This window comes from Eptatretus burgeri, chromosome 4 (assembly GCF_056783735.1).
Source record: "Eptatretus burgeri isolate ZD-2024b chromosome 4, Ebu_testis_v1, whole genome shotgun sequence".
In the NCBI taxonomy this organism is placed as follows: domain Eukaryota; kingdom Metazoa; phylum Chordata; class Myxini; order Myxiniformes; family Myxinidae; genus Eptatretus; species Eptatretus burgeri.
The window spans coordinates 6,554,210-6,579,532 of NC_140964.1; the positions used below are offsets into that span (position 1 = coordinate 6,554,210).

The following is a 25,323-nucleotide window of genomic DNA, read 5'->3' on the forward strand; positions in this document are numbered from 1 at the left end:
GGCCGTATTGCCCGAGAGGTTTCTGCACTCCAGGTAAGCTGCGGGAGTGTATGTGAGAAGCGCTGTGGGTAAAGGATGCTGTCCACCATGACATGTCCAGGATAAAAGGACTTTTTCACACCGGTTTATGTGGGAAAAAAAAAAGAAACCCAAGTGCAAGCAGACAGGATGGGAGAGCATAACATCCCTTCCCAAGGAGGAGGTTACGTGCTCCATGATGGAATGCCATGCTGGCGAGATGATGCTTCGATTGGAGCGATTTAGGATGCTGCAGCCATCATGGAAATTACACGCCAAATACAAAATTTCATCCAACCATGTACGAAAGGATGTCGAGGAAAGAACAGCATCTTCACCAAACTACAACCACAGTTGAATGGATCAAATTCCATCGAAAAGAGGAAGCAGGACCCAATAATCTCATGCACCATTGATAAAGTAATAAACTGTGTTTAAGCCATTGCGTCAAATCGATACCATTCCAAAATGAGAGTGAAGTCGATGATGCACCATCACAAATCCTCATGCTTCCCACATAAAACAAAGTTGAAAGATGGCAAAAAGTTCTCCCAGGAATGACTCGATATCAAATTTGAGTTTAAAATTTTGTCCGTGTTGACCACTATGATCCTGAGTCCCCACCCTCGGGGGAATGAACCTGAGGTCAAATCCAAAAAAAAATTGTTCCATAGTTCATGCATCCCCCAATGTTGATTGCATATACAAGGGTTCATTTTTTAATGTGCCTGTAATTTCATTTTGTTGGTGGATGACCTTTTTATCCCACCCAAAGGGGCTTCTTGCCAGGTGCTCTCACACCTTCTTGCCAGGTTGTGATCATACTTACAAAGTTTGGTGAATTTCTGCACAACGGTTTAGGATGAGATAGTGTGACGGACACACAGGCAGACCGAGCCAATGACAATCGTTTAGAAAATAAGAAAACATAAAAATACCTTCTTTTTTAAGTTTAAAAAACACTCCAGCTGTATAAATTTCTTAGACGGCTTTAGTCCCAGTCAGAACAAGGCCCATACATCTCCATGTTTGTGCACACCTCGAAGCAGATTTCTCGTATGATTTGATGTGTTTGTACCATCGCAGCGCGTGAGGAAAACATGCGGCAGGCGCTCCGTCCAGCGCCTGAAACATGGCCACATCGGCTTGAGATGGAACAAAGCTGTGGGACCAAGAGGACGGAACACATTATGAACGTTTGAATTTCATCTACAACATACGGGGAAAGACAAAATGACAATGAAGAAGAAAATATCAGAACTTGAAGCACCGATTCGGACAATCAAAGCACTCGGACAAAACGTTCAATTGAATCAAATTATTTTCGCAAAAAAAATTGAAAGCTGGAATTTCAGGAAAACCTTGTACACCAAAGATTCTCGATTGTCAAAGGAAAATTGCAGTAGATGGAAAATACATTAGGCTATCAATCAGTGGATAACAGACTGTTGCAATATAAGCGAGAGAGCGAGAGAGCGGTGTTCATCAATCATAAAACAAGATCATCGAGATGTATGCTGTTAGTCTCTTCACTTCATATACAGAAATGATATTCAGGGAGCTTGGAGAAACAATGAGGTGGCCAAGGCAAAGAGGATTTGGCATTTACAGAGGTGAAAAGGGAAGCCATGACTCAGATAGTAAATATGATTTTAAAACATTGTGGTCACAATCAAAAACCTCCAATGAACTAGGCTGGACAGATGTTGGGAACGGACAACAAATGGACAAGACGACACACAAGGACCGGGATAAAAGAGAGATGTGTGTACAACAAATAACGCTAAAAAGGCACAGAATAAAAAGAAAAGAAGAAGAAAAAAACAAAAGTCACGTGATGCTGATAAAATAATTTTGGGTGAAACATCCGAGATGCAAAACATCATGAACTTTGTGAAAGAAAATAGTAATGTCTAATTATTAAACGTAAAGAAAAACTGATCAGCAGAAGGACAGTTAATCGAAAGGCAAATAATTTGATGTAAAGGTAATGACCGAGACCAAGTTTCCAACTTTGTTTACAGATGACACTTCTTCGGGTCTTCACCGAACGCAGACGACTATTTCAGCAGGGGTTGCTTGTATTGTTTTGACAGCAGCATATTTGTATTGACAGAGATAGATAGATATTTGTATAGACAGAGATAGATGGAGAGATAAAGATGAAGATATATTTGTGGACAAAGAGATAGATTGAGAGATATTTGTATTGACAGAGATACATTTGTATAAACAGATAGATAGAGATATTTCTACAGACAGAGATATTTGAAGACACAGAGATAGATGGAGAGATATTGGTATAGACAGAGATAGATGGAGAGATATTTGTATCGACAGAGATAGATAGAGATATTTGTAGACAGAGATAGATAGAGAGATATTTGTAAACACAGAGATAGATGGAGATATTTGTGTAGACAGAGATAGATATTTGTATAAATAGAGATAGATAGATATTTGTATAGACAGAGATAGATAGAGAGATATTTGTATAAATAGAGATAGATAGATATTTGTATAGACAGACATAGATAGAGATATTTGAATAGACAGATAGATATTTGTATAGACAGAGATAGATAGAGAGATATTTGTATAAATAGAGATAGATAGATATTTGTATAGACAGACATAGATAGAGATATTTGTATAGACAGACATAGATAGAGATATTTGTATAGACAGATAGATAGATAGATAGATAGATAGAGAGATATTTGTATAAATAGAGATAGATAGATATTTGTATAGACAGAGATAGATAGAGAGATATTTGTATAAATAGAGATAGATAGATATTTGTATAGACAGACATAGATAGAGATATTTGAATAGACAGAGATAGATAGAGATATTTGTATTGACAGATAGATGGAGAGATATTTGTATAGACAGAGATAGATAGAGAGATATTTGTATAGACAGAGATAGATAGAGAGATATTTGTATCGACAGAGAAAGATGGAGAGATATTTGTATAGACAGAGATAGATAGAGAGATATTTGTATAGACAGAGAAAGATGGAGAGATATTTGTATAGACAGAGATAGATGGAGAGAGATATTTGTATAGACAGAGATAGATATAGAGATATTTGTATAGACAGAGAAAGATGGAGAGATATTTGTATAGACAGAGAAAGATGGAGAGATATTTGTATAGACAGAGATAGATAGAGAGATATTTGTATAGACAGAGATAGATAGAGAGATATTTGTATAGACAGAGATAGATAGAGAGATATTTGTATAGACAGAGATAGATAGAGAGATATTTGTATAGACAGAGATAGATAGAGAGATATTTGTATAGACAGAGATAGATAGAGAGATATTTGTATAGACAGAGATAGATAGAGAGATATTTGTATAGACAGAGAAAGATGGAGAGATATTTGTTTAGACAGAGAAAGATGGAGAGATATTTGTGTAGACAGAGATAGATAGAGAGATATTTGTCTAGACAGAGATAGATAGAGAGATATTTGTATAGACAGAGATAGATGGAGAGAGATATTTGTATAGACAGAGATAGATAGAGAGATATTTGTATAGACAGAGATAGATGGAGAGAGATATTTGTATAGACAGAGATAGATAGAGAGATATTTGTATAGACAGAGATAGATAGAGAGATATTTGTAGAGACAGAGAAAGATGGAGAGATATTTGTATAGACAGAGAAAGATGGAGAGATATTTGTATAGACAGAGATAGATAGAGAGATATTTGTATAGACAGAGATAGATAGAGAGATATTTGTATAGACAGAGATAGATAGAGAGATATTTGTATAGACAGAGATAGATAGAGAGATATTTGTATAGACAGAGATAGATAGAGATATTTGTATAGACAGAGATAGATAGAGAGATATTTGTATAGACAGAGATAGATAGAGAGATATTTGTATAGACAGAGATAGATAGAGAGATATTTGTATAGACAGAGATAGATAGAGAGATATTTGTATAGACAGAGATAGATAGAGATATTTGTATAGACAGAGATAGATAGAGAGATATTTGTATAGACAGAGATAGATAGAGAGATATTTGTATAGACAGAGATAGATAGAGAGATATTTGTATAGACAGAGATAGATAGAGAGATATTTGTATAGACAGAGATAGATAGAGAGGTATTTGTATAGACAGAGATAGATATTTGTATGGACAGAGATAGATATTTATACAGACAGAGATAGATAGAGAGATATTTGTATAGACAGAGATAGAGAGATATTTGTATAGACAGAGATAGATATTTATATAGACAGAGAAAGATGGAGAGATATTTGTATAGACAGAGATAGATAGAGAGATATTTGTATAGACAGAGATAGATATTTATATAGACAGAGATAGATAGAGAGATATTTGTATTGACAGAGAAAGATGGAGAGATATTTGTATAGACAGAGATAGATAGAGAGATATTTGTATAGACAGAGATAGATAGAGAGATATTTGTATAGACAGAGATAGATAGAGAGATATTTGTATAGACAGAGACAGATGGAGAGATATTTGTATAGACAGAGATAGATTGATGAAGAATTCCTTTCCTTGAACTTATTGAATACCTGATCCGATAACCATCCGAACCATCAATCCCTCATCGAGGTTTCGACCCTGGATACAAGTGCAATCGAGAAGGACGTCACAATTTTACAATTTCCACTTTTAAGGTTTCAATATTTTAACGGTTCGGGAAGAAAAACCACGCATACACTGTACTGTACTGTACTGTACTGCACCGCACTGTACTCAGCTCACCACGTGCTTTCCTTCACGGCACACATCTAACCACCACAAACCGAATTATTACCCCTCGATGTAACTCTTATCCGCCATGTATTCGTTCAGCGCCTTCACACCCTCCGTGGTCTTGATATCTCCGAATCCCATACTTCGGCCGTCGAGACAAAGCGAAGTCGCCAAGTCAACACAAAAACGAAGAAGAGGAGCAGCAAAAGCCAAATGAAGAAGAAGAAGAAGAAGAAGAAGAAGAGCAAGCAGCGATTGGATGGCCGTGCTCACCCTGAAGGGCGATAATAATTAAATCACAAAAATAACACTTTAGTCATTAAAAAACATCTGGGTTGATAATAGATGCAAACGATTCATGAAGCGTGAACTTTTAACAATCCAGATACAAATCGATAATTAAACGTGTGAGTCGAGCACCGATCTCGACGAAGATCTCTCGACAGCTCTTCCGGCCTGCATCGAAACGCCGCGCGACCACCATCTTACCACTCCCAATCGGGAGCGACATGTGTCGGAGAGGGAACTGACGTCATAAAACACATTGTACAAGTATTGACACCGAACACACACGTGATAGTACGTCACAGACGTCCTTTTCTGCATTCACCACGCATGTCATTCATTTTGATTTTTGACAAATGCGTCGTTTACCATTTATATTCTCAAGGTGTTCCGAAAACACGGCACCCACGGTCGGGCACACTGCGCGTCACAGTCCCACAAATACACTCTCTCCCACCGTTGGCGTCATTTTGATTCGGACATCAACTATCCCAGTCTGCTGGACTCCACAGGATATGCAGTCAGCCTTGCTCGTGTGGAGATTTGTAACCAGGTCTCTCACAATTCCTCATAACCATGACATCCTTGGAATCACGTGTTGGAACTCCTTCAGTTAGGACCTGAATGTTAAAACCCTCTTTCGACAGCAGAGGCACTTTTGAAGAGAATGAAGTATCACTGTTATTTTGCATCCACCATCGACTGGTGTCGTTCTATCCACAGGTGTGAGGGGACGGAGGGGGTCAGATTTCACAGAAAGGTCCATCTAAGACCTAAAGTGTCCATGTTCGTTTAATTTTCGATGAGCAGATTGTGGTGTTCTGAAGCTGAACAAGCTGCCGCCATTCTGGACCGACGGGTTCGACCAAGCTGCCGCCATTCTGGCCTAACAGTTTTGACCAAGCTGCCGCCAATCTGGCCTGACGGGTTTGACAAAACTGCTGCCATTCTGGCCCAACAGTTTTGACCAAGCTGCCGCCATCCTGGCCTGATCCTTTTGACCAAGCTGTCGCCATTCTGGCAGGACAGATTCTTCCAAGCTGCCGCCAATCTGGACCGACGGGCTCAACGAAGCTGCCTCCATTCTGGACCGATGGGTTCGACCAAGCTGCCGCCATTCTGGCCTGACTGCTTTGACCAAGCTGCCGCCATCCTGACCTGATTGTTTTGACCAAGCTGCCACCATTCTCGCCTGATGGGTTCGACCAAGCTGCCGCCATTCTGGCCTGACCGCTTTGACAAAGCTGCCATCATTCTGGGCTGACGGGTTCGACCAAGCTGCCGCCACTCTGGATTGATGGATTTGACCAAGCTGCTGCAATTCTGCCCTGACCACTTTGACCAAGCTGCCGCCATTCTGGCCTGACCGTTTTGACCAAGCTGCCGCCATTCTTGCCAAACAGCTCGGGGTTTGACTTACATTTGGGAGGGGGACTTGAGGGGATGCGGGGTGGGGGGGGGTAATGGTCCCATCTGCCGGCATTCGTACAGGATTGAACAAAATGGGGTACGTTAAAACAGCACGTTCAAACAGGATAGCAAAACTACCCTTCACTTTCAAACAGCAAGTACCATTTTTAAAGAGATTATAGCATGGGCTTCCCTTGAGGTATGTGACTCGAACTGCGGCAACCACGCTGCTTACCCCCTCTGGAACTGGATCTCTCCAAGGGGGTCACACACTGCCCGAAGAACAAGCAAACCAGAGAAACGAGCACCCCTCCAGCAACCAGACCCACCACCAAGCCCAACCCCAGAGTTAAAACCATCAAACCTGGCTCAGACCAAGAAACCCCATAGCTCATCGCACCCCAGCTGCAATGCTTAACAAATGCCTGGAGACGCCAGTGTTTTGTGCCTTTATTTAATTTCAGCACACATTTTACAACCAAGATGCAATAAGCCCCAGAATCTCTCAACACGAGCCGAATCCCAAAATTCAAACCGCGGAATCAAACCCAGAAGCAGCTCCGACCACCAAGAAAGTGCCCATCCGCCCAACCGGCACACTCCGGCCTCAAAGCACAACACAAACACCACAGCCCAACATAACTATCTCCAAACCACAACACAACCACCTGTGGGAACTTCTCACAACCACCCATTGTTTATCACTTTGTGAAAGTTGGAAGAGGGGTGAGTGAGGAAAAATGAAGAGATGGGGGAAAGGGTAGGTGGAGAGAAGTGATGGATGGAGGGATCGAAAGTTGATTCACATTAAGTTCCACAGTTGTTCATGAACACACGATAATCCAATCTCACAGAGTGAACACGAGGTGGAAGGAATGAATGATGAATGAATGAGTTCCCACCTGCTGTTCCTTCATCTGCCATTACATTCTCTGTAGCATCAGCAATGAGCTTGGGTTTTGGAAACAACTCTCCCCGAATAACCTCTAAAGTACTCTACCAGGGGGTGAGTCTCCGAGCGTTACTCAGCATGACCGCTCCGAGGTGAAAGTTACATTTAAAAATTGTCAGATTTAACTTAGACAATGGAACACACGTTTATATACAGTATATACTTCATTTTCACTATCATCTCACATTGTCTTGAATGTCAATTTGTAATTTTATTTTCAACAAGCTCAAATGAGCTAAGATCCTCGTCCTCTTAATGATGACGTCATAAAAATGAATATGACGTCATTGTGATGTATCAGGTTTGCCTTAAATTATCTGTGCTAATGCCCGGCTTGATTCCCGCAAAAAAAAGTCAAACAGCTTGCCTATTTTCAGAGATAATGGTATAGGCGATTTCCATTAGCGGCGATATTATGACATCAACTTTTTTTCTAGGAAGAATTTCCAAAATCGGATATGGTTACTGCCTGCGCGTGGGCTTTCTGCATATACATGGCAAGTTTCACGAAGATCCGATGAAAATTCTGGGTTGTGAAACAAAAAAGTCAAAAAATAGGAATGACGTCATAAAAGTTGATATGACGTCATAGTGATGCATCATATGTGCGGTAATTCATCTCTGCTAATGCCCTGTTCGATTACCGCAAACAGAATTCAAAAAGCTTGCCCAGTTTCGGAGATAATTTTTTCGGCGATTTCCATTAGCGGAGATATTTTGACGTCATGACTTTTTTTTTCTCGGAGGAATTTTCAAAATCGGAGATGGTTACTGTCTGCGCAGGGTATTTTTACATATATATGCCAAGTTTTAGGAAGTTTCGATGAAAACTGTAGGCTGTGAAACAAAAAAGTCCACAAGAAGAAGCAGAACAACAACAACGTCAGACTTAGAGATCCTCCACGAGGATCTAAAAACAACAACAGCTGTGATAAGTCATTTACACTGCAGTCTTCTGTCTTGCCATGGCTTACAAACAACAGTTTGGTACATCCATCCATTCTGTCCCATCCCTCCCCTCCATTCATCTGTTGATAAGGAAAAGTAGGGCTTGGCACCATATGACACTACGGAGCCAACACAGGTGGTCGATCGATGTATTTTTGATTGTGTTATGGAGAGAGATCGTGGGGTACTTTTGCCGTGTGTCACCAGGGCTTGCAAACGAACATCCAAGCAGCTTGTAGAGCACTCACCAAGTGGCTTAAGCACTCCAACTAAACTGTTGATAAGGAACGGCCACAGGTCAATACCGCAGTTTAAATTTTGAAAATCGGCTCAAGTTAAAATATTCTCGAGGTTATAGCATGTGTGGAAATGAAATAGAAGCACAAACACTGGTGTCTCCAAGCGTTTGGAAGCATTGCGACATATCCAGTGATTCGGTGGTATGATGATCAGGCATTTGATGACATGAGTGAGGAAAGTGAAAAAAAAACTGTATCGTTAAGAAACCATTGCAGCTTGTTATTGTAAGCCAAATTTAATGATATTGATGGATTTAATCCAAAGCAAAATAACAAAATATATAAAACATTCGGCATTTCATTACTTTAAAAAAATTGCAGAAACAAGAAAAACAATTTTTTTTTTTTTTAAATGTAAAAACAGAGGGATGAAATCTCAAAAAACACAACTAAACAAAATAGGAACGATACCACATTACGATGCGACACCACAATATGATGCAACACCACAATCCTTTTCTGGTTTGGCATCACAATATCTTTTGACGTTCCATCACAACCCCACAACAAAAGTAAAATGTCAAAAGATGTCATGAAGGTTATCCATAAGAAGATTGTGGTCATATTGTGATATCGTAATGTGGTGTCATATCGACCTTGTTTGGTTGTTTTTTTTGAGATTTCATTGCTCTGTTTTCCTTTTTTTTTGGTTAAATGTTTTTATTTCTTCTTGTGTTATGTTTTAATGACACAATTGAGGTTTTGTTGCAAAATTGTGAATAATATTTTCTTCATAAAATGATTGCCAATATATTGAGAATTTCCAAAATGTTATTTATTTCAAGATATAGAGTAACAGTGTTTATAGCCTGAGTGGAATTCCTCCTGTGTGGAGATCTCATGTTTGTTTATATGTGATCCATGCTTGCTGCCACTGTCGTACGAGATATTTTGGTGGCTTGGTGTCCCAATGTTTACAAAAAGGCTTAACAGAACTATCAATAGTCTTTAGGAACAAATAAATTAAACAAAAACAGCAGAAGTATAGATGGAAAGCGTGAAAACACCTCATTACCATCTAAATAGCAAAACTCAAAATCCGAATAAACCTCAGATAGTCTCATATTTAGTCGACTATAATTAGCCTCATGCCATAACATTAACAATTTACCATGTGAGGCAGATGTCATGGAAATTTTGGATATCTCTAAATCAGAAAAGACTTTATAGTCCACTATGATCATTTATTGCATAATACGCACGTGTCGAGTGAGTGCTGGCTATAAAATCTCCAAGCACTCTCTGGCTATTGGTAGAGTATTACTGAGTTTTATATTAATACTAATAAGGCGTGGTCTATAACCAAAGCATCATTTAGAGGAAAACAAGTTAATCAATGTCAAACTGGTACCATTAGTTCTGCACCTAGTGCAAATATAGGCTATTCCTTCACCACCTGAAGCAGCTATAGCTAAGACAACACGAGTAAGACCCATACACAAGGAAGTAGGATGATGTCAATTATTACACCAGTCACAACCATTACTATCTTCCCCAGAAGACAGCTCACAACGACCACACTCGGTCTCACAAAAAAAAATATAGAACCATGGGCAACAGGGGGAGGGGGAACTACCATGGCTCTAGCTCTATGTCTGGAATTCTTCCCTCATCCCCTTGCCATGTACAGAGTAGTCAAGACCTCCTATAGATAGCCAAAGCCAAACGTTAGTACTGCAAGTCTCGCCATGCCCGTATAGATATCCAAAGACAAATAACCACACAATTACTGCATCATACGTAGCAACTTCTCGGTGACGCCATGCTACTTTCGACCAATCGCTTCTTTGTGAGTTGTGATACTTGCAACTAACGCAGAGCTGGCACTACCTACCACTGCGGATCTAGCCGATCATCTCATTGGCACTGTTAAACCGACCATGGCTCATGTGACACTTCTACCACAGCACGTCGCACAGCTGCAATCTGAAATGGTGGAGCTTAAGAAGCTCATCCTCGAGCTCCATGGTGTGCAACGCCAACCATGCCTGTCTTCGGGTATCCCTTGAAGGAACAGAGAGAAATGCTGCACCTTGAGCTACCATTCGCCTTCACCTTCGGTGAACACTCCAGATTGGTGCTGGTAGCAAGTGCCCTTCGGTGCATCAGTGTAGAGCACCGTGCTTGTACTGGCTACAGGGAAATGCCGAGGCCCATAAATAATGGCGACGAGTTCACCTAGGCCATACTTCAGTCACCTTCTCTTCCTCATGGATCGTCTTAGTGGACTTTGGTTTTTTTTGTGGATACAGGAGCAGAGGTGAGCATAATGGAAAAAGACAGGAATGTTCATTACGTGCTGCCAACAGTGCTATTGCTACTTTTGGAGAGAGTTTTCTCCAGCTGATTTGAGTTTACGTCACTCATTTTTGTGGGTGTTTACTATTGCTGACACCACATACTCCATTCTGGGTGTGGATTTTTTTGTCATTTCAATCTCCCCGTAGATATCAAACATCGCCATCTATTAGATGCCTCAACATAGCGAAGTGTTCTTGGTAAAGCATCCAGTTTCGTCGCTCAATATCACGTGTCTACATCCATGCTCACGTGCACTTTTCAGAAAGTACTTAATGACCTCCCATCCATAAGGCACCCATCAACAACAATTCAGCCCATCATACACCAGATCACACATCACACCGAGCACCTGGAACCCCCTGATTTTGCGCATGCTCGCCAGCTAGCACACAAGAAATTACGTATTGGCCGCTAGGAATTTGACAAAATATTACAACCTGGGATCAGACCATCATCCAGCAGTTGGGCTTCACCGCTACACACGGTATCTCACTCTTCTGGGGATTGGCGTTCTTGTGGGGATTGACGGTGCTGAAACAACGCAACTGTTTCAGACGGTTACCCCATTGCACTCATTCAAGATTTTATCACTGCAGTCCTTGGCACTACAATCTTCTCCAAGGTCGACGTCATCCGTGCAGACCATCAGATTCCCGTGGAGCGAGATGACATGCCAAAGACAGTAGTCACCATGCCTTTCAGCCTGTTTGGATTCCATCAGATGCTATTCAACTTACGCAATACCGCACAAACCTTTCAATGTTTCTTCAATCAGGTGCTCTCGGGATTAAGCTTCGGCTATGTGGATATAGATATTTGAATCGATAGCGCAACCACAAAACATCAGGAACACCAACATCTCTTCTTCACTCGTTTGCAGGACTTCAACATCGTCATCAATCCCACAAAGTGCATATTCGGCATACAAGAGTTGAAGTTCCTCAGCCACTGTGTTAACTACTCAGGCATCTGTCCGCTCGAGGGGAAGGTGCACACTATTTGTAATTCCCTGTTACCTTCATCACAACGTCAACTGCAAGTTTTAGGGCCTCATCAACTTTTACCACCAATGTATTCCAAATGCAGCCACAACACTGCAGCCGCTGAATGAGTTACAGCTGGAAAGCACCCTGAAGTGTTCTGATGGGCGAGCCAACCTTGACAGCCTTCCACACCAGCAAAGACACACTGGCCAATGCCTCACTCCTAATTCATCCAAAGCCAAAGGCGCCAACATGCCTGATGGTAAACGCGTCTAGTCGCGATGGGTGTAGCCCTTCACCACTTCATCGATGCTGACTGGCAACCACTGGCCTTCTCTAAAATGCTATAACCAACAGAGCGCAAGTACAGCAGGAATTATTCGCTGTATACCTTGCCATCAAGCACTTCTACCACTTGTTAAAGGCCAAACAATTCTCTGTCCTGACTGACCACAAACCTTTAACTTTCGCTCAATCAACCCATTCGGACTCTTCACTCTCATTGCACACTTTACTTCATTAACTCAGTTATCTCTTGCAATTCACCAATGGCATTCAGCACATCAAAGGAATTGCTAACTGTTAGAGCCGACGCTCTCTCACGCATCGAGGTATTGGCGTCGTCTTATACCAGCACATTGGCCATCAATTTTAATGCACTTGCAGCAGCACAATAGGAGGACATAGAGCTCCACCTTCGACAATCTTCAGCCGTTTTACTCACATTTCATGAGGTACCACTCCCAGAGACAAGCACTACTCTCTTGTGTGATACATCAATGGAACAACCATACCCTTTCGTTCCTGCGGCATGACGCCGTACAATCGTTGACACTTTTCACTCACTCACGCATCAGGGTATTCAAGCAACTCAGCGACTCATCACCATGCGCTACGTCTGGCCACGCATCAACACCAACATGCGCCGTTGGGCCAAGCAATGTCTTCAATGCCAATGCTACAAGGTCATACTGTCACACCACTCAGTAGCTTTTCAACACCAGATCGGCGTTTCGATATTATCGGTCCCCTAACACCATCAAATGGGCACTGATATTTACTGACTTTTGTTAACCACTTCACCCATTGCACGGAGGCTTCAACAACAGCTAACATAACCACACTGACCATCATCAGGGTCTTTTTGCCCTCACCTGGTTCACAGGTCTTGGTGTTCCATCAACCATCACTATGGATCACGGTAGACAGTTTGAATCGGCTCTATTTCACAAGCTGACTCAACTCCTGGGTACCGACCACTTGCAAACCACCACTTACCATCCAGCAGTGAATGGCATGGTGGAGAATTTCCACCACCAACTCAAGCCTTCCCTGAAAGCACATGAAAACTCCACGGACTGGTCAGATGTCATACTTATGGTCCCTGCTTGGCATGCAAGCTGCTCTAAAAGACAACTTTGGATGCTCCACTGCAGAGATCGTTTTCGATGCAACACTTCGTCCCAGGAGAATTCTTCTCAGCATCTTGCCTGATGCCACCAACTATGCCAACAAACTTGAGCGACCGTGCAGGGCCTCCTGAGCAACACCGGTTTTTATTCCCCAGGAATTTTCTACGTGCTTCCACGTATTCGTGCAGCATGACATGTCTGGAAACCCTTGCAGCAACTATATGACGGACCTTACAAAGTTCTACACTGCTCCGATAAGACTTTCATACTCGATATTAACGGTGGACATGATACAGTCTCCATAGATCACTTCAAGCCAGGTTTTCTTGACGCAGCACCAGAGCCAACCTTCCCACAGACACCTACTACAACAATTCCCTTACCACCGTATACGACTCTGCACTTCCCTGCACGACATTGATGAGGGTACATTTTGTTGTTGACCATTTCCCTTTACGATGACTTCTATTTTTTTACATGGACAGTACACATCTCTTATTCTCCAACATTATGTATTTTATTTGCATCTTCCTTTAGAATAATGCATGAGGTGGGGGAGTACTGTAGAGGCATCATTTTGCCTTTTATTTGAGAAAATGTAAATCTGTTTGAGCTCTGGTTGATCGGAGGATTTCCGGTACTGCATGAACCGGAAGGATAAGGATAAAGAGAATCGACTCGGAATCCGAATGTCCCGGACGTCTTTTCTTCCACGCTAAACTATACAATGGAGTTGTTTCGTATGCAGCCTTTGGCTGCTGATTGCATCATTCCTGGGAGCATTGCTGTGCCGTTGATGCAGTGCACCCTACATCCAGTCAGCTCATTTTGCCCACCTTGGAAGGATGACAGGCTGAGTCAACCCACCTGGTGTCATTTAACGGAAGGACAGGGGCTCAAACTCAAGACCCGAAGCCACCTTAACTGTTAAGCCAACACCAGGCTTAGCAATGGAGTATTTTCATGGCATTCCGATTGCATAAGTTATCATCACATCCATGATCCTTCATCCTAAGGAAAACAGCAGGTTCGAGCCATTTGGTGAAGAAATGAGTCTTTTATTCCATCGTGTTATTGATTGGTACAAGCTGATCGTGTCTCATCGCATTCATGAAGTGCACAGCACAAGCATTCCTTACACTTTTGATTTGCTTTCAGAAATAAAATAGAACTTTGTATGTACAATCTTACAGATCGACTGGAAAATTATATCCTCACTACATAATTTAAGGTCTCCGGCAAACTTTATTGTACAGGATAAATAAAATAAAATAAAACAACCAGCAGTTCATTTAAAAGCATGGAATGACTCCAGAAGGTTTTGCTCACAGGTTAAAGAAAACGACTAACATCAGCATCTTCACTTCGGATCTCCCAGGACACAACATGGATCCAGGAGCTCATCCACATGATGTGTGAGTCGGGTCAAAGGAGGAAAATAAATCCCTGCTTTAGAGACCCTGTGGAGAATGGGCATCGTTAGAGTTGATGGCACCAAACATCCCGTACTCATGCAGTGAACCTGGAGCAGTTTGGATATCCACTCCATCGTCCATCGTGTCCATCGTCGGGGACCATTTACCACCACGGGACCAATTAACATCATGAGGGACCATTTAACATAACATTAAACTATTTACTGACATAAGATCATTTCGCATTGTTGGGGACCACGTTTACCGGAACCTGATCGATCATTGTCGGGAGTATTTACCAACACCGAATCGATCACCGTCCAGGACCATTTACGGCACCTGATCGATCATCGTCGAGGAACATTTTACGGCACCTGATCGATCATCATCGTCGAAGACCATTTGCCAACACCTAATCGATCATTGTCGGGGACCATATTTACCAACATCTGATCGATCATCGTCGGGGACCATTTACTGGCACCTGAATGATCATCATCGAGGACCATTTACCAGCACCTGATTGAACATTGGCACCTGATTGAACAGTGTCGAGGACCATTTACCAACACCTGATTGATCATCGTCAGGGACCATTTCCTGACACCTGATCAATCATTGTTGGGGACAATATTTACCTACATCTGATCGATCATCGTCGGGACCGTTTACCGACACCTGATCGATCATTGTCAGGGACTATATTTACCGACACCTGGTCGATCATCGGCGGGGACCATTTACCGGAACCTGATCAATCATCGAGCTTGAGTGCCAGAACCGACGGGCATGGCAATGTAAAATGCACGAAAATCGATTGCAAATGGAATCCTATTTAATTTTGTTTAAAAAATTTTTTCATATAAAATTCAAGTGCAAATGTTAACACTTCAGCAACATCGAATAAATAATCATTTTCACGTATGAGACACGACACAAAAAGCCAGCGTCCTTGTGCCTTACGACTTGGACATGCGAAGCAATACTTTGATTTGATATGGCGATCATCGTGCCTGGAAAAATTCACATGGTACCTTGAATGTCATTTGTCTTTTTGGAATAAAAAGTCATGATGATTGCACATCCAAGTTCAAAGGTGGTGGAAAAACAAAAATTCAGACACAAACTGCAAGATGATTAAATGGAAATATCATCTCGACATTTGCACGTCGTTACCATGTCAATATTTCAAATGGAAGCCACACACGCTCCCAAGAGTGTGAACACATCGTCAAAATAACGAGAGTGAACACATCGTCAAAATAAGGTGTGTGAACACATCGTCAAAATAACGAGTGTGAACACATTGTCAAACTAACAAGAGTGTGAACACATTGTCAAACTAACAAGAGTGTGAACGCATCGTCAGATTAACAAGAGTGTGAACACATCGTCAAATGAACAAGAGTGTGAACACATCCTCAAATGAACAAAAGTGTGAAAACATCCTCAAATTAACAAGAGTGTGAACACATCCTCAAATTAACAAGTGTGAACACATCCTCAAATTAACAAAAGTGTGAAAACATCCTCAAATTAACAAGAGTGTGAACACATCCTCAAATTAACAAAAAGTGTGAACACATCCTCAAAATAACAAGAGTGTGAACACATCATCAGATTAACAAGAGTGTGAACACATCATCAGATTAACAAGAGTGTGAACACATCGTCAGATTAACAAAAGTGTGAACACATCCTCAAATTAACAAGAGTGTGAACACATCGTCAGATTAACAAGTGTGAACACATCGTCAGATTAACAAGTGTGAACACATCGTCAGATTAACAAGTGTGTGACCACATCGTCGGATGATGGAGCTCTGTGGCTCCGTGGCAGAGTGTAGGAATGTGGAGAAACTTGGAGAGGGGTGGGGGGGGGAGGATCACATCCTGTGCACGATGTAAAAGATGGGGAAATGTTCTGAACACTGAAACTATGGAAGTTCACACTCACCGACCAGAGCTGCCTGTGGATTGAAGATGCATTATTTTCTGCCTCCTCTGACAGCTGGACCATCGTCCGAGACGAAGGACAACTAACAAGTGCCGTTGGCCATTGCAGAGCAGCCGTCAATGCGAGAATACAAGTGAATCTTACGAGAGGCCCAAACAGGCCACAAAGTGGAATAATACTTTGCGGATGAAGTGCAATTAAAAAAAAAAAAATCCACCAAACATACAACAGCAACAACATTATTTTTTTATACTGGCCCCTTTGCCTTTGCTTCATTAAAGTGATGACGAAAAAGATTGGAATAGAACAATGGTGATGAAAAAATGGCGGTCAAGCCAAGTGACAACATCCCAAGTGATTTCAATAAGTTGAATATAAATCCGTTTCCTTTTGTGTCGTGTGATGGAAGAACCTCAAAAGCCATGCCATGTAAAGCATCATTAAAATAGACTAGTATGAAAGTGAATAAAACCAAAGGAAAACACACCAAAGCACAAGAGAAAGATCCATTTCATCGACTCATCACACCTGCACTTTGGAGAGACCAAAGATCAACTAAACTGTGCAGGAACTGGACTCAAACATTCGTAAGTGGATCAATAGCGATCAAATAAGCTGCACTTAGTCAATAGCCATATGAAGGTTTCATACTCTGAGGGTTTTCATCAGATGTCTTCACCTTCTCATGAACGGCAATCGACTGATGACTCAGCACGATCTGCCTCACAGGCCAGGAAGGCGTTCTGTTTGAGTCGACGATGATGACCGTTCGGCACGAATGTCTCATTCACCGAGCTGCGATGGTGGCGATACCGCTCCATTAAATAGTGTGGATCAGGGAAGCCACCGGATGATCTTGCATTCCGAGCACAAACATCACCAGCTGCACACGCGTGCACGAAGTGTGCGGATGGTGTTGTCCGAACACTCTCCCTCAGAACTCTCCGACGCTGAGTCACGAAACAAGGCAGAACGCTGCAACATCACACATACATCATGTCATGCGTTGACACTCAATGTCACTTTTACCAACGTATCCTGAATCATCCCGTGGGTGTACCTGAGCATGCAGTTCTCCACGAGCGAGTTGGCCCAGGCAGATCTGTGTTCGCACCCTGCGCACGGCGCTCTCTTTGTCCGACAAACCATCCGAATGACTTGAGATCTCCAAAATCATCTCAGGCGTTCCAGCTCCTTGGTCTCCATACTCTTTTTCACTATCCTTATCTGTGGCCTGGCAGCCTTTCTCTCCTTTTGGGCCTGTGTCTTTCCTGAGGCCCGTATCGAGGCCACATCCACGTTCCGAATGCTCGCTGGTGTTTCCCTCTTCAAGATCATCAGAGGCGGACAGATTTTCAGAGCTGAAAGTAGAGTACGACTGGAAACCCGCCACGTAGCCATGAGCTCTGGAAACACAAGCCCAAATCACTAAAGGAATCCAGCAGAGGAGAATGAGGATTTGCAGCTTTGGCCACGCCATAAGTTTACAAAAGCCATATCTATCACTTTTAACATAACCAGTTACATGAAAGTCATGCCCCTTCAATCCACCCACTTTAAAGCACTGCCCCTCCACCCGTCCTCTCCACCCCACTTCCCATCATAAATGTTTGTTCTACCACACATCACAAAATAAACAGTATTTTAAGACGCACTGACCGACCTCTCTGCCTCTTTCTGTCCACTGTTCTAAACAACGTATTTGTCCCTCAACTGATTGGAGGGAAAAATACACCCTGTACTAAAACCAGAACTGCAGTTCATACTGGAATCGAGGTTTGCATTGAATTGAACCAAGGACCACAAATGTTGGGTGTGTAAATGCTGGGGGCTTAACCTCGTGGTGAAACATGTACATTCCTGTTCTCATTGTCCTTTGCTCACCAATATAAGTTGTGTACCTTTGCCGACGTGGAAAGTCAATCTCACTGTCCACCTCACCCTCCTCTTCAGATGAGTCTTGCTGTATCTGCAATGAGATGCCGTAGCCAGAATACTAAAGCCAAGCCCATCACATTTCATTATTCCCAATATACGTTTAAAGTGTAACCACAACATATCTCAATTGGGAATCATGAGAAGTCCGGTTTTCAGAGGTTAACCACACATGACCATCAACTCCCCTTCACGTCCATTAAGTGTAAAACACCCATCCATGTCAGGCCCTTCCCCCTCATCAACTCCTACATGCCCAGGTCCTGCCAACAACACCACTTCTCTCTGTTTCCCTCTTCAGCATCACTCCACCTCATGTCCCCCTTTCTGCTTCCCCTTCACCTCACCCCCTCCCAGCTTCCCTCCACCCCAACCCCTCTCAGATTCCCCCTTCCCCCACCCCTTGTTCCTCTACATTCCTGCACACTGCCAACAATGCCTCCTCCCCTGTCCCTAAATGTGTGGACCTCCAACTTCTGAGGTCTCTGCTCCAACCTGACAGATCTTTCAATCCAGGTCGCTGCTGATAAATCATCTGTTTAACTGAATCCTTCCTCCCACAGGACATCCCTGACTCCTTAGTGTCACTCCCTGGCTATTGTCTTCTCCACTTCGATAATCTTGAACCCTGTCCTGGTGGCAGAGTTGTACTGTACATCAAGAACTCCATTTTTTTACTCTCCATGTACTGCTCTTACACCTCCCAAACCCCAAGAGTACCTTTGGCTGCGGCTTCCCCTCCTTGTCTCGATGTTGTACTATACTTCTAACAGTGCCAACTCCATTTGCATCTCTGTCAGACAACATGGACAAACATTTAACCACTCATCCAAACTCTCTCTTCCTCATATGTGGTGATTTCAATTATCACCATGCCAATTAGCTGGGTGTTGGTACCTCTCTCACCAGCCATTGCACTGCAGCAAAGGATGATCTGTGATTCCATGGAACGGACTCAATCTGTGACCTTTCCAGTCTGAATTTGTCAATGGCAAATTGTCCCTTCTGGACTTCTAATGGCAAACTTCACAGCTAATAACTCCAATTTTTCCTCTGCTCCAATTGGTTAATCCAATCATGTGCTTGTGAAAGTCAACATCTCTCTGGTTATTCTGGGAAGGTCACCTCACCCCCTGGCAAGTCGAGCAGTTCACTCGAGCAAACTGGCAGGGACTGCAAGCAGCCATCTCACTTCAGTACCGATCTCCAATATCCGCCACCCTGATATTAACTCTGCCTGGGAATACCTACTCCCCTTCCATCCCTTCTCTTCAAATGGCATCACAGCCAACTCCACTCGTGAGAAAGCCGAATGCCTCAATTCTGTGTTTGCTTCCAAATTTTGTCCCCTAACCCTTCGGTCTTGGAACACATCCTTCCCTGCCATACTCAACTGCTCCTGTACTCTGTGTATTTTGTACCTGAGAAGGTTCTTTCAACCCTCAACTCTGACTCTGCTACTGGACCGGAAAGCATCAGCTCACATGTCCTTTACCTGCTCTGCTGCTCTTGTACATCCTTTATTTGCCCTTTTCACCCTGTCATTTGTGCTTGGTCATCTTCCATCTGCTTGGAAATCCACCATCACCGCATTACAGAAAAAGGTGTACAAACTGATCCCCTTCACACCAGACCTATCAGCTTACTTCCAATCATCAGCAAGGTCATGGAATCCATCATCACAGTTGACATAAAATCTTTCCTTTTCTCCAACAACCTCACCTCATCATCAATTTGGTTTCAGACCAGGTCACTCTACCTTGGACATGCTGCTTCTACTCACCCAACAATGGATGGAGGCCCTCAATGTCAAATTAGTTCAGGGCCATCTCTCTGGACATACTGTATATCGTGCTTTTGATACAGTCTGGCATCATACCTTGCTATCTAAAATTTCTATCCAAGGCAAACTCCGCACATGGCTTCCTAACTTCCTCTACTCTCACAGCCAACATGTGGCTCTCAACGGAATCCTTTCATCTCCTCTCCCTGTCAAGGCTGGAGTGCCCCAAAGCAGTGTTCTGGGCCCAGTCCTATCTTCATCAACGATCTCTCTGACTCTAGAAATCTTCTTTATCGATTTGCTGATGACTCTACCCTCTGTGGTGACATCCCTCATCCTTAAGACAGGCATGCCGCAGCCTCTTTGCTCTCTTCAGACCTGGAAACATCACAAACTGGTTAAACACTTGGAATGTGTTTTTCAATCCTGACAAATCTCTGTCTCTGTCTCTGTCTCTCTCTCTCTCTCTCTCGAAGGACCATCTAACAAACCCTCCTATCTACTTTCTTAACAATCCTCTTGAGGAAGTTCAGTCATTCAAACTCCTGGGTCTCACTATCAGCCATGATCTTTCTTGGGCAAACCACATTTCAAAGTTTGCCTCGAAAGTCAGCTGTCGACTGTGTATCCTCCATCATACAAAGTCCTTTGTTGGCACACCTGAACTCCTATCCATCTGCAAGACCGTCATCTGCAGCTTGATGGAGTACTGCTCTCCCTTCTGGGGAGATCTGTTCAGTGTCCTCGCTCTTCCATGAGCCTCGACTATGTACACAAAAAAGAACATTTGGAATGTGTCTTTCAATTCTGACAATTCCCTGTAAGGCTTCAAGACAGCTGTTCACCACCATCTCAGGACATCCCCATCTACAACCATAGTGTTTTCTACCCCTATTAACCCTCCCCAGGCCCATCTCTTTCCAAATTTCCAGTTTTTCCTTCCACTTCTGTAATGGAGAGTTTGCGGCTTTATCCATATTACCCACATCCCTTTTTTTTTTCCAAGTCTCCCTGCTGCAGGAGTGTTCTCCCCCCCCCAACTTTCTGCTGTTATTTTTGTTATGTTACGTCGTCGTCCGTTCTGTGTTCTCGCTCCTCCACAAGCTTGTGACTCAAGACACCGTATAAAGAAAAAAAAAACATATGACTGATATTTAGCCATGCCCATCATATTGATACGTCCTCATCCCACAATCATGATTACCACACTAAAGTTCACCAAAAACATTAACTGTCAACCTCAGGTATAACATGAGATAACAGCTGCAGATAAAGGTTATGGGACAACAAAACCAATGACAACACAATAACTGTTTGCCCATTCTGCTATGTTCCCTCCTTTATCACCATTAAACTATGAACGGATTCCATGACACCAATGGTAAAGAGTGAAGGAGAATTAGAACAGGGAAGGAGGAATTGGATGAAGAGGAAGAGCCTCCTTTGGCTCTCTAATGCTCGGTGTCTATTTGTTGTGCGCCTCATGTTCTGACCCTCGACTGCTCAGGCAGCCAAGTTGTCCCTTCCATCGGTGGCTTTCCTGTTGTCTCTGCTCCAGCGTCCATGTAGCCACCAGCATTCCCCCCGCATGAGCCCTCGTCACCAGGCAACGCCTCAGATGTCAATCCACAGAGCAATGCGGTGCGATCGGCCTGCAGCGTTGAACAGATGATGTCCGGTTTGGAAACCATTGAACCCTGTGTGTCTGCTGGCCTTGGGGCACCTGGAGAGACAAAGGAAGCTTGCATATCTGCCTCTAGCCCCTCGGCCTCAGGCCTTGCCCCAAGCCAGCTGAAGTCACTGGTGCTGCCACGACTACCCCCACGGCGGTGGCGTTTGCTGCGATAGCGAGTTTTGCCTGGGGGTGTGCACAGTTTGTGACCAGGGGTCCCCAATATGGCAGCCAATGAGCGACTGGGACACGGGTTCAGACTTCCTGGGATGAGCTCGGAGTTGGGAAGGTCAGGCCTGAAACATGAGCACACAGTTATTTCTCAATTAACACCTCACTCCATTGATTTCACTTGTTTGTTTAGATCCAAACAAAGATTCATCCAAACAGTTTCCTGGTGTAATGCCACATGTACAATGTTTGCACCATATTAGAAATGTATCAATGGAATGCATGTTCAGAAACAGGGTTAGTTGGAACACATCAGCTTATATATTTTGGTAAGCTGTGAAAAGAAGAGACAACAGTGCACAAAAAAATAATCATACGAGTGTGAGTCAATAAATGACATCATTTTTCATTCCAATGACACCTGCCGATTACATGCACACCTGTCTCCATCCAGCAATGTATGATGGCACCCTTGCATAGTGTGCTCATGGTGTGATCAACTGTTTTCAGATTGGCAACTCTGAGTCATATGATCAGGATGGCGGTGCCGTTGGAAAGTTTTACAAACGGCGACGCCGTGAGAAGAACAATGAACAATTATCCATTTTCCGTGGGCTGAGGCATGAATGTAATTGAAATGTGCAGATGAATGAGTGTACAGTACGAGGTACAGGTCTGGAATGTACAGAAAAGCTTGGAGAAGGAAGACAAAGTGTGCGTGTGAACAGTGTTCTCGTTGACTGCAGATGACATGTCCACACAAAACATCTCCCATGTGAATGAACTAATCTGTAGTGATCAAGGCATGACGGAAATGACATTGCCAATGAAATTTATATCAGCCACGGGACCGCATGCACACGATTGTCCATGTCAAACTAAATTTTTGAAAGGTGTCACGTAGATGGGTGCCCCAAATACTCACAGATACCCATAAGGGCCAGCGTTTGGAAACCAGGATAACCTTACTCGAGTGTTTCCATAATTAAGGGGGGTAAATGAAGGGGTCATCAATGCCCAAGACCAAGGACACTAAACTAATGCCTTTAAGAAAATGATGGGAATGAGCCAATTGGACAAATGCAGGTATTGTGGGGTAGAAACAGAAAATACCAGCCACCTACTTTTGGGATGTAAAAAAAACAAAACACTCATGACAGAACAGCTGTACACAGAAATACATGACAGTGTCTGCAGAGCAATCCACTGGCACATCTGTAAACATTTCAACATCCCGGTCCCAGAACAAATATTAGGATCTGAAAAATGAGGTCAAGAGGATGTGGAAATTGTACCAGTGATAGTCGGAGCTACAGTAATGATAAAGAAAACCCTTGCTGAGTATTTAAAAATCATTCCCGGGAATATCACTCCAAACGAGCTGTAAATGGAGGCTGTCAGAGATTCAGTGAAGATTTTGAAAAGATCCCTTGGAACGAGGCTATGACAACGACGTTTCAGTTTGGTTCATGAATCATGATCCTTTACCAATAAAGGAGGTGGAGATTTTGAGTTCTGGGAGAACTTCTCCCACCACCTGAAACCCACAAATGGAGATAACAACCAAGGGGGGTAACTTCCTCTCTGCTATTGTAACTGAGGAGATGTGGATATTCCGATAAAACCTTAATCGAAGAGATAAAATAGAGTGGAAGCATCCAACATCTCCTCTAAAAATGTTTAGGGTCCAGCAGCGTTTTGCTAAAATCGTGCTGATGGTATTCTGTGACATGAATGGTCCCCTTTTGATTTCCTTCCAAGAACACCAGCTCCAGAAATTCTGAAACGAAATTCACAGACAACATCCCAGTCTCCTGTCCAGGGGTGTGTTACATTACTGCAACAGGACAATACCAGACCTCACACCAGCCGTACGACAGGAGGCATCATCACCAAATTTAAGATGGAAGTTGTCCCATACCCTCCCCGTACAGCCCGTGAATTTCCCCATCAGACTACCACCCATTTGAGTCCCTGAAGGACACTACATGGCAAGCATTTTACGCCGCATATGTCAAGAAGGCTGTCCGAGTGTGGTTATGCGAATTCTATGCTGCAGGCTTAATGTTGAAAAATGACCGGCAGTATGTATCTGTGGGGACTCAAAGAAAAGAGCCAAGGAGAGCAAAGCAACATAATTTGACTCACCCTCGTATTTATCTGAGATATGAACGAGCAAACAACAGAATGCATCCAAGCATGCCATAAAGCCATATCCCCAATGTACCTGTGATGCTGCTGCCCAGGCCTTGAAGCCCATTGTTTTTTCTTCACAAGACGCTCCACAGCACAAGAGTGGATGGAATGGCGCAAGGTCGCTCGCTTGTATGTACCTGGACATCGCTTTTCAAGCTCCTGTTCCCTCCTGCAGATCGTACATCCCCGCTATCACATCAAATTATGACAAGGACCTAACTCTGTTCTCAGTGAAAAAAAAAACCCCAGAAAAACACATATAGACACTTTCAGGCAGCGACACAACGTCTATATGCACATATACATAGTGTACACATTTTATACAGACATACATCATGAAAATCAACACCAACTTGATTGCATCATCACCCAATGGGTAAATGACACTCGAACGTTGCCTCCACCACTCGACAGCGCTGCGTGCCATTTGCACAATGGCCGATGGCACACTCAAGTGTTGATTTGCATAAACTTTTGCACGCCTAACCGCTTGCCCTCGAGGTTATCAAAACCCTCGAGTTGTATAAAAAAAGGTGGCACTCGCCGATTGAAATTCACATCATGGCAATGACTGATGGTGCACAAATTTGTGACTCCACAACTAATGAATATATTTAAATTTAATAAACATGTAGGCCACAAATAGAAGGCCACAAATATAAAATCATTCATCAACATTCACACCAGCCTATTTCAAATCCATTGCAGGGTGAAGGCCTCCCTTATATTGCGAGGCATTTTGCGTGCTCGCTACACTTTCCAAGTGTCCATCGGCGAGAGTCAGGGCAGCCAGGAATTAGTCATTTGTTCAGGG

The 25,323-nt window shown here is 43.0% G+C and overlaps 2 protein-coding genes across 7 annotated transcripts in view; both read right to left on the minus strand.

Annotated features, from left to right (window-relative positions):
* EEF1B2 (eukaryotic translation elongation factor 1 beta 2) overlaps positions 1 to 5,049 on the minus strand; it is an 18,888-nt gene extending 13,839 nt beyond the window's left edge. Inside the window, exons 1-3 of one of the 2 annotated variants that reach the window (XM_085876757.1) lie at positions 4,852 to 5,049; positions 1,058 to 1,180; positions 1 to 38 (exon numbers count right to left, since the gene is read on the minus strand). The exon at positions 1 to 38 is cut by the window's left edge and continues 101 nt beyond it. In XM_085876757.1, coding sequence (XP_085732883.1) covers positions 1 to 38; positions 1,058 to 1,180; positions 4,852 to 4,931 — 241 coding nt within the window. In that variant the 5' untranslated portion in view covers positions 4,932 to 5,049. Of the gene's footprint in view, positions 39 to 1,057; positions 1,181 to 4,799 lie in introns of both variants that reach the window. The other variant, XM_085876758.1, reaches the window with a different exon arrangement.
* A 9,368-nt stretch (positions 5,050 to 14,417) lies between these two features.
* Positions 14,418 to 25,323, minus strand: part of LOC147027402 (mitogen-activated protein kinase kinase kinase 13-like) — a 71,262-nt gene continuing 60,356 nt past the window's right edge. For 3 of the 5 annotated variants that reach the window (XM_085876762.1, XM_085876759.1, XM_085876761.1), the window contains 5 exons: positions 24,541 to 24,678; positions 21,964 to 22,438; positions 18,654 to 18,721; positions 17,813 to 18,158; positions 14,418 to 17,727 (listed from right to left, as the gene is read on the minus strand). In XM_085876762.1, coding sequence (XP_085732888.1) covers positions 17,629 to 17,727; positions 17,813 to 18,158; positions 18,654 to 18,721; positions 21,964 to 22,438; positions 24,541 to 24,678 — 1,126 coding nt within the window. In that variant the 3' untranslated portion in view covers positions 14,418 to 17,628. Of the gene's footprint in view, positions 17,728 to 17,812; positions 18,159 to 18,453; positions 18,722 to 21,963; positions 22,439 to 24,540; positions 24,679 to 25,323 lie in introns of those variants that run through there. The other 2 variants (XR_015057028.1, XM_085876763.1) reach the window with 2 other exon arrangements.